This window comes from Aptenodytes forsteri, unplaced genomic scaffold (assembly GCF_000699145.1).
Source record: "Aptenodytes forsteri isolate BGI_AS27 unplaced genomic scaffold, ASM69914v1 Scaffold212, whole genome shotgun sequence".
In the NCBI taxonomy this organism is placed as follows: Eukaryota; Metazoa; Chordata; class Aves; order Sphenisciformes; family Spheniscidae; genus Aptenodytes; species Aptenodytes forsteri.
This window is the reverse complement of record NW_008795487.1, coordinates 1,405,573-1,415,080: the sequence shown is the minus strand read 5'-3', so window position 1 is coordinate 1,415,080 and position 9,508 is coordinate 1,405,573. Positions and strand designations below refer to the sequence as shown.

Sequence of the window (9,508 nt, the reverse complement as noted above, 5' to 3'; positions counted from 1 at the left end):
CACCCCCAGGTCCTTCTCTGCTGGGCAGCTTTCCAGCCACTCTTCCCCAAGCCTGTAGCGCTACATGGGGTTGTTGTGGCCGGAGTGCAGGACCTGGCACTTGGCCTTGTTGAACCTCATACAATTGGTCTGGGCCCATCGATCCAGCCTGTCCAGGTCCCTCTGCAGAGCCTTCCTACCCTCGAGCAGATCAACACTCCCGCCCAACTTGGTGTCGTCTGCAAACTGACTGAGGGTGCACTCGATCCCCTCATCCAGATCATTGATAAAGATATTGAACAAGACCGGCCCCAGTACTGAGCCCTGGGGAACACCGCTCGTGACCGGCCGCCAACTGGATGTAACTCCATTCACCACAACTCTCTGGGCCCGGCCGTCCAGCCAGTTTTTGATGCAGCGCAGAGTACACCTGTCTAAGCCGTGAGCCGCCAGCTTCTCTAGGAGAATGGTGTGGGAGTATCTAGTCACAGCCATGGGACAAGTGCAGTTTAAGTCCTGTTTCTTTAATTTGAAGGCAGAGTTATATTCTTTGTCTACACTATTTTCATTCTGATGGTGAAGTCTGATTGTGCTACACGTAGAGCAGAAACCTCTTATGAAATGTTTGGAGGCTGTAGACTACTGATTAGTTTTGGAATTTAAAATTCCTTAAGTGTTCCTGCCTGACTCCTTTAATAACATCAGCTGTATTCATTTGTTCTGTTTTTGCATTAAGCCACACGTTTTGCGTCTTGGCTTTCGCATGTCAGAGCCTGTCAGGAATGCTGATGTTCCAAGTTCAATTTCATATCTTTAAACATGCATTAAAGTAACTAAAATATGCTTTGGGGCAAAGACAGGGGAAGGGAAATGAGCTGTGCAGTTCCTAATGACCAGTGCTAGCCTAGACACCATTTTTTAAAGGTTTCTGGCCCTCTGGTAAGGTTAGTCATCTTTTCTCTCCACACCTGAAGCACATGGCTGGGTACGTGATTCACTGAGTATGACAAGAAGCCTAGGTCACAAATAGCCCTTGGTGTCTCACGAGAATGCTCCACGATGTTTTTATGGTCCGTAGGGATACCCTTCTATTGATGTGCAGTTCCACTAACATCAGCAGAGCTCCTCATAGACAGAGAGGACCTCTGCACCCAGCTCCAGCTCCTTTGCAAGGTCAAAGCCTTAAAAACAGAGCAAGTAGGAAGTAGCTCACCTAGCATAGCAGAGCATCCTGGGGTGAATAAGAATCATGCTTTCTCTTTGAACTCAATTGGAAAATCTTAACTTGCCCACACAAGGGCTTTTTCTTGGAAAGGTTTGGCTTCCATGAAATCAACTTAAAAAAAAAAGTTCTGAGTGACTTTTTGGGGTTTAGTTGTTTCTCAAAGTTGTTGCTCTGTCCCTAGAAGGACCAGTCAAAAACCTGTATCTCGGTATCCACTGACTCTGGTATGACTTTTAATCCAAACTAGGATCAAAATTATCACAATCAAGCTCTTTCTGCTTCCCTTTTTTTAATTAAAAGAGGAAGATCTTCCTTCCTCCAATGTTTCCACATCACATCTTTTCTCTCCTTTTCCTTACTTCTGAACTCTGTCACTTCAGTTTATCTGAATTTAAGAGTGTTCTATTATTTTTTAAGAATATTTTTAGAAGTCTGCTTATTTTGTGTGCACTTTCAGGTGCAGAAGGCCATATGGGTACCATGTGTGAATACTTAGGGGAATAATCCTTCTCCCTTTATTCTGACCTTTTCTTTGGTAAATTGATCTCTGGGTGACCTGAAACATTTACTAAGTCTAAGCAATTAACTGGAGCATTAATTGCCTTCTGATCTGTTTCCCTCAGAGTCAGTCCAGAAGACTGGTCTCCACTGAGCAGTAATGTTTAACAGGGCCAAAATGAGAAGAGTGACTATATGCCAATGGGAGCAAAGGAAGACTTGTGCTTAGAATAATGGATTGTTAATGTAATGATGTATGACAAAAGAGATTACTTGCCATAGCATACAAAAATTTTCCCCTAGATCGCTACCTCTTTTGTTCAAAATTTCAGTTAAGGAACAGAATGTAGGAGTCACTGTCACTTCCTGAGTCGTGCTTAAGATCAGAAATATTTGCTGAAGACATCTGCTTTTTCAAGTCAAATATACAACACTTCTTAAGTCTGAAGTATGACTCATGGGAAAGCTATAGAAAATGGGTCAGTCTTTCTGAGCTCTGAATACCTGACTTCTTTACATTGCCACATTGTTGAAAGTTTAGAGAAAACGCAGGAATAAATTAGTTACTGGAAAAGGCTTAGGCGAAAAGAGAAGTATGTAGTTCTTCCAAGAGGATAGATACACATTATAAACATGGCATATTATTTTCCTTTGGTGTGTTCCTCTCTTTAGGGGACCTGTATAATGTAATTTGGTGAAGTTCACTGAATAAAGTTATGTTCTTTTATGAATTAAAGAACCATAGTGGTTTAGTAAGCAAACTTTGTATCTGTGGTGATCCTTTTCCCTTAGCAGAGAGATGTGAAACAGATCCATTCCCCTCCATTGTCCCACTTATTGTGTTTTAAATTTCTGTTAAAAAAAAGTCTTAGCAATTAGTTACCCTCTGTATAAAAAAGACACTAATTTGTCAATGTCAAGTTTGTGTAAGGAAAAAAGGCACCCTCAAACTATCTCATCCTTTGTTTTCAGACCATCTGATGGCACCTTCCTGTATGTAAAACCAAAATCATCAAGTTTATCTGAATGCAAGTCTCTGGTGTCATTTTGACAACTGCTAGATCGGTGTTATGTTCCTTCCCTATTTTTCTGGCATATGTAGAATCAGAGAACGGTACCAGGCTTATCTTTCAAAGCGTGAAGCTATTTATAGGATGTGGAGATACTGTCTGTATGTTTCTTTTCAAGCCTATGCAACAGAAATTGATTTTTCTTTTCTAACTAGTACAACTTAGGACTTCAGCACAGAATAAACAGAGGAAGGGTAAGAAACAGAGCACAACTATAAACTGGTATTTGTTTTCTGAACTGCAGGTAATGGTACATTGATTGGAGCATCTGCGAACGTTGTTTGTGCAGGAATTGCTGAACAGCATGGTTATGGCTTCTCTTTCATGGAGTTTTTCAGGTACAATTTTGAACTTCTCAACTTAAACCTGTCATTTTTTTTTTTCTCTAGGCAAATAATGGATCTTCCAAGGAGAAGATCTGGAGAAAGGGTCTATAAAACAGACCTGTGTTCCTAATTTACTTTTAGCAACTGAAATGTGGGTGGAGGGCAGATCACTTTATTTTTGCGTACAGTGGATAGAATGCATAAAGGTGGTGGGAGCACAGTTTATCTTTAGTTCTGTAGTGATACTAAATTGTTGCTTTGTTGGTAAATGCAGTTTAAATGTAGTTTATCACCTGCACATTTTCACAGACAGTCTGTCGCCAGGAGAAAGTGGGATGTCCCAGTTTAGACTGAGTAGAACTTTACTCCATGATCCAATGAGTAAACCTATTTCTCTAGAAGCAATTACTTCTTTTGACCAGCTGCTTAGCAGCTATGAGTGAAAGTGTGATGTGCAGCTAGTAACAGCTCAAGTTGTTGTTTAATAATTGTTTAATTAATAATTAATAATTCTTGTTTAATAATGGAAGTTCCTCTGCAGGTCATTCATCAGCAGGTTTTTAAGGGACAAGATGTACTTAATGTACTTAATGCATAAAACAGTTTAATATTTTTCCAAACACCTCCAGTTTTTGAGACTGTGGTTGCAAGGTCTAAATGAAAACTGGCAAATAGAGACTTAGACATGAAGTTAAAGTTTAAAGTGTAGTTGATTTAACTAAAACATAATTCCTTGCTTATTTTTCTGCATATTTAGGGCAAAGGATACTGTTAAGTTCACACCAACATTTTTTTCTCTTTTTTCTTTACATTGTTTATTTTAGTTTCTTAGCTCTATCAACTTTACTTTATATTGTTTACCTCAAAGCCTTCAAACCTGTGTAATTAATGTGATTAATTATACGGGAGTGTCTGGAGCAGAGCCTATGATAACCCGAAAAAGAAAGATGATCTGAACTGTTCTTTCTAAAATTCTTGCTATGAGCACATGCTGCTCATAGCACAGTTTCTCTCTTCACCCATAGTCTTCTGATGATATGTTTTAGAAAGACAGAATGCCTATCAAATCAAAGTCTTGGTTGTCAGGACCTTTGAGACTGCAGTACAGTCTTACGTAGTATACAGTGATAGCTAACAGACTTCTTGGAAGTCAAGCCCTTGTACAAAAAAGATGGCGATACAGCAATAATGGGCTTGTGGATTGTTCTGTCCATGTTTCGCAGGTGTTCAGCTTGTCATTTGGGGATTTAACTTGTATTTAGCATTAACAATGTTTCTTCTATGTAGATTTTGTAATGGAAACTTCTTAAAGCTTCCATGACACTGACTGAGTATCTAAGCAGAAACAAGGATGCAAAGCCTGACTAGTGTCTTCAGCAGTGTTCACTGGAATGTGTTCTGTGGGAAGATTGAAGACAATACACAGATGTTCTGAAATTACCTTCCATACGTGTGCTTTCAGTGGAAACGATTACTGGGGAAGGCTGTGGCCACTGTGAGCAAAGATGTGAGAACTGAATCCAGAGTGGTCACAGGAAGATAGCAATGGATATTAATTAGCAGAAAGAAAATAAAAGCCGGCTTTTGCTGGTTTCTTCTCAATCACCGAGCAGGTAGATCATGAGCTCCTTTATAATTTGTCTTAGGAAAATATTTGTTTCAGTCGAATGTGCCCCAATTAAATATTTTCTGAGGCTTCTCCTGGCATTAAGAGGTATTATATGTATCCCTTGAGGATTTTGATCTTGCTTACTTTTATTTATGAAGGTTGTTTCAAAGCATGAAGTGATTTTTCTGCATTTCTTCCCTGTTTGCCCAGGATCACTCATTAGGTTTCACATCCCTATTCAGGGTCCTCTGTGGTGCTTCTACCAGTATAGACACAGATTGTTACTCTCTCATCTTGCAAACCCTGTGAGTCACCAGGGAAAAATCATGGATACCATGTATGGGGAGATGATGGCCCTGTGCTGCCTGGCTTTTGCTAAGTTTTATTCAGTGCAACTTGGGCTGGTATTGCTTTGTCCTTCTCAAGTGTCTCTGTGCAGGAAACCCATGACATGTCTGTCCTGGGTGGCATCTGGGGTCATAGAGCACAGTATGCTACTTCCCATACCCTTCCTCACTACCTGCATGCTAAACCAAAATTATGCAACTATGATTAATGTGGGCCTTTGCTAGAAGCAGCTTGTTTTGCAAAACATGTTTTGACATGGTGGTCTGAGGAGGAACTCTGGGCAGGGTTGCTAAGCATGTCTGGTGAGTACACCTTGACACAGCAGGGGCGGAGAGGCTCTGGAGGCTGTGGGTGCCTAGTGGTGAGAGGCATCATGATGACTCTGTGTAGAGAGAGAATGGAAAAGGCAAGAACAAGGCTCTGTGCCCTGTAAGAGGGCTGATGGGCTCATGACCTTTCCCATGTGTGTCTTAGCGCAGTGGTACTTGGTGCGGTTCGAGGTTCCTCTTCTCTTTTTTAAGAGGGGAGCAGTGGCAGCCCAGCTGGTGAGTTGTACAATGCTATTCTGCTGCCCAGCCAGAGCCAGAGGTCACCAGGTGTGATAACTTGCCTCGAATGCTGTGGTCTGACCAGCTCGATGTGCTTCTATCTATCTGGAGTGCCTTCAGCAGAAGAAATCCTGTGCCAGGGGGGTGCATGCCTGAATGACCATGAATACTATAGTCTGTCAGAAACCTAACATCCTGGGGAAAGTCCTCCTTCAAAGCCACATCTAATTGCTTCCTTCCTTGGATCAAGAGTCCTACCTCCCCAAGGACCTGGGGGCACTCATCTCCTTCCAGATTGCTGGACATAGCTGGATGTAAGGGGAAGACAGCCAGCCTTGGTGTCCCATCCTCACCATCCAAGCAACTCAGGCCCATGTGCTGGAAGTGCTGTGCCTGTAAGGAGGTCCCAGTAGGATGGCATTTAGGTGGGAAAAATTATACTGACAAAGGAGGGAGGAAGGCATAGGTCCTCCCTCCCTATGGTGAAGCACTTTAAAGCAGCCTGGTGTCCAGAGACAGGTTGAGGTTGGTTGAGGAGATACCAGGTCCCAACCATACATGCCTGGCTGCGCGTGTGCTGGCCAGTGTCACCAACTATCTTACCCAGAACGCATTTAGGTTTTGTTCCCTTCTCCCACATTACCCGTCAACACATGTAGAAACCAGTTCTGTCTGAACAGTGCTTACAGAGGGAAGAGCAAGATTGCCTGTGAGAAAAGATCCCTCGGTTGCTATGAATTCAACTTGTTGTTTCTGGCTCTTGTGAGCTTTTCTTGATACTTCATTATGTTCCATTGAAATCAGAAGGTCCCCATGTCCCTTAGAATATACAAATGCGGTAATAAACTTACTTTATCACCATGAAAGTATTTTTGCCTTTGAATCTGTTATAAATGGTGGTAGGGCAACAAAAAGGGGCTTCTACTGGTATATCAGCAGCAAAAGGAAGATTAGGGGACATGTGAGCCTGCCACTGAATGGGAAAATGACCTGCTGACAAAGGACATGGAGAAGGCAGAGGTTCTCAGCACTGTGATCAGCAGCACAAAGTCCAGCTGGAGGTCTCACTCCCCAGGGTGCTTGTGAAGCCCAGTGGTGCCTTCCAAGCTCAGCCATTCTGGGATTCAGCTTTTAACCAGCCCCAGAAATCTGAAGCCAAATAATGAATAACTGCCACTGGGTGATTCATTTGGACCACCTCAAATTCAAAGGAAAGGAAGCAATGTTAAGACAAAAAGAAAATTGAAAGTCCTAGGAAGATCAAGCTCAGAAGTAGCAATTTGCTTAAAGATGCCCTTGCATTTTTGGAATCAGTCCAGCCAAATTACACTCCTTTTCCACCTTGGAAACTTCCTCATCAAACTGTATTTATGTGTTTTAATCTCTCCTTCTGAAAAAATCTTATATGTACCCTAATTATTCATTATCCTTCTAGTAATTCAGAAGGCAGAGCTGAACACAATATTCCAGGCACAGTCCTCTTATTTTTTCCCATTTTACAAAGGTAAGATTAAATACAAAATACGGAGCTATTTGCCTTTTCATTGTTAATCTAGGCCATTTCAAATTCCTGTTTAATTTACTATTCACTGTTAAATCCAAGTCTCTTTCAGCTTTCATGTTACTTACTTGAGTGTGAGTATATTTGTTTCCCCGCGCCCCTAGTTCTTATACTTTTCCTACATTATGTTTCTAATTAACATATCATCAATGGGCAGAGATAAAAGGGAATTCGTGTGCTATGTGATCTAGTAAGTGAATTGAAGGACAGACATAAAGACAAATATTTAAGTGGTAAAAATAGAAATAATTGTGAGCCAGTGGGGTTTGGAAAAGGAGATAGAGAGCAGTGGGATATTTGCTGTACATGGTCAAGGGTAAGCATCAGAACAAACAAATGAGCATTGTGCCTCTGGAGAGAAGAGCAATTTTTCTGGTAGTCTTGACCCTGTAGAAAGCATCAGATGTGTTAATAATATGAAGGCAACTGCTCAGGGACAGCATATATGAGTAAGCAGAAGGCAGGAAAAGATAATATGCGTATTATGATTTTTAGTCTAGCTATCAGAGAAACATTAGATCATAAATAAGAGCTTAACATAAAGGAAAACCCCAAATGTAGGACAATACTATTTCTCTTGGCAAATGGTCAGATAAGGACAGTATAGTCTTGTTGCCTGAATGATTTCCAGAGGTTAAGATAGTGATTTTATATCCATTAAGACTGTAGAATAATCAAGAGAGCTTTGTTTTTATCGAGGAATAAGATAAAAGAAATAGCATTGCAAATGTCTCTTCTAATCTAGATTCTTTATTTTCATGTTGTTTTTTTAATTTTTACTAATATATGTCTGAGTTTGTTTGTTGCAATATAGCATTCCACTAGCTCAGTCCACCCTATGGAATATGAAAACGACTCACAGAAATCTTTTTGTTACCAATGAAAAATTTGGTTCCAGCTTCATTTCGTAAGAAGTTCTCATTGCTGTAGGGGCTTTAATTATCTGTTTCTACTTGCTAATAAAATTGCCAGCTTGATTTTAATTTTCTCTTTAAGGGAGTCATTTATAACCTTATAAAGATACATAGTATTTCAAACATAAAATAAGTCATGTTCCTTCATCCTGTTGTAATTCAATAGCAATCACCCCTGTGTGTCTGTGATACATGATGTGATAAAAAAGAGAATCACAGATAAATGCTGAACCTATTTGACACAAAAAGAAAGTGGGTATTATGGGAAATACTCTAATTTTATTTCAAAGCAGATTTTGGCTGACTGTGAATATATCATGGTGCGGGATATATAGATAAGAGAAGAATGGATTGGATAACTTTATGTAATGGGATAATAATATGAGAGGGATGATTTGATACATGATTAAATCAGTCTGCCCAGAGGAACAGGGTACGAGCCTAAGGACCTAATTTAGATTACAGTGGTAAGGTTAGCTGGGACTGATCCTGAAAGCATTGTGCATTTTCAGGTTTTGCATTTTTCTGTCATTGTTCTCCCTTTCTATGTCATCTGAAGAGCTGAATTAATATTCTCTGTCTTCTCTGGGAGTAACAATAATTTGGAAGTGTCAAAAAATATTGGTTTCTGATATCTTAGGAAAGAATTTGTTTTCATCATAGGATTTGTCTTGGGAGATATTCACAGCAAAAATATTTACAGTAGGATATCCCATTTATCCCTGTTTGAGAGCACTCACCCATAAAGACTGTGAAACAGTGCTTCCTGTGAGAACTGTCATGTGGGAGGACAAATGTGATGTTCTTTGCTACTGCCTGTGTATCCTATTTACACAACTTATTGAAAATAACTGTTTTAAAAAACCATTGGGCTCTGTGAAGCCATATAAATGTCTCTACTTATTACATGTTAGACAGCTGTAGTCCTTTTCATTCCTGTTAATTTAGCGTCATTTTTCCCTATTTTCTTGCTATTAACACCACTCTATGCCAAACACTGTTGCTGTTTTAAGGCTGGTTCTGATCAGAATAAAACCAGCCCTACTATTTTGGGTGTGAATTTTGGTGATGGAGACTTCACTTGAGCAATGTGGTATCCAAACACCTGAGCACAATTCACCTGTGGACTTTCTGATCAACTGTGCAGCTCCAGAAGATGGAATTTTGGGGTGTTCAAAGTATCTAACGGAGATTCAATGAACTGTTGAGTAAAGGTTTAATGATGTCGTGGTTTAACCTCAGCTGGCAACTGAGCACCACACAGCTGCTTGCTCACTCTCCCCCCCACCCCGGTGGGATGGGGGAGAGAATCAGAATAGTAAAAGTGAGAAAACTCATGGGTTGAGATAAGAACAGTTTAATAATTGAAATAAAATTAATAATAATAATAATAATAATAATAATAATATTGTAATGAAAAAGAAAAAAAC

The 9,508-nt window shown here is 40.2% G+C and overlaps 1 protein-coding gene across 1 annotated transcript in view; it reads left to right on the top strand.

Moving 5' to 3' along the window:
• Positions 1-9,508, top strand: part of OCA2 (OCA2 melanosomal transmembrane protein) — a 184,428-nt gene that overhangs the window by 134,420 nt on the left and 40,500 nt on the right. The window contains exon 22 of the mRNA XM_009281338.2: positions 3,017-3,110. Coding sequence (XP_009279613.1) covers positions 3,017-3,110 — 94 coding nt within the window. The remainder of the gene's footprint in view (positions 1-3,016; positions 3,111-9,508) is intronic.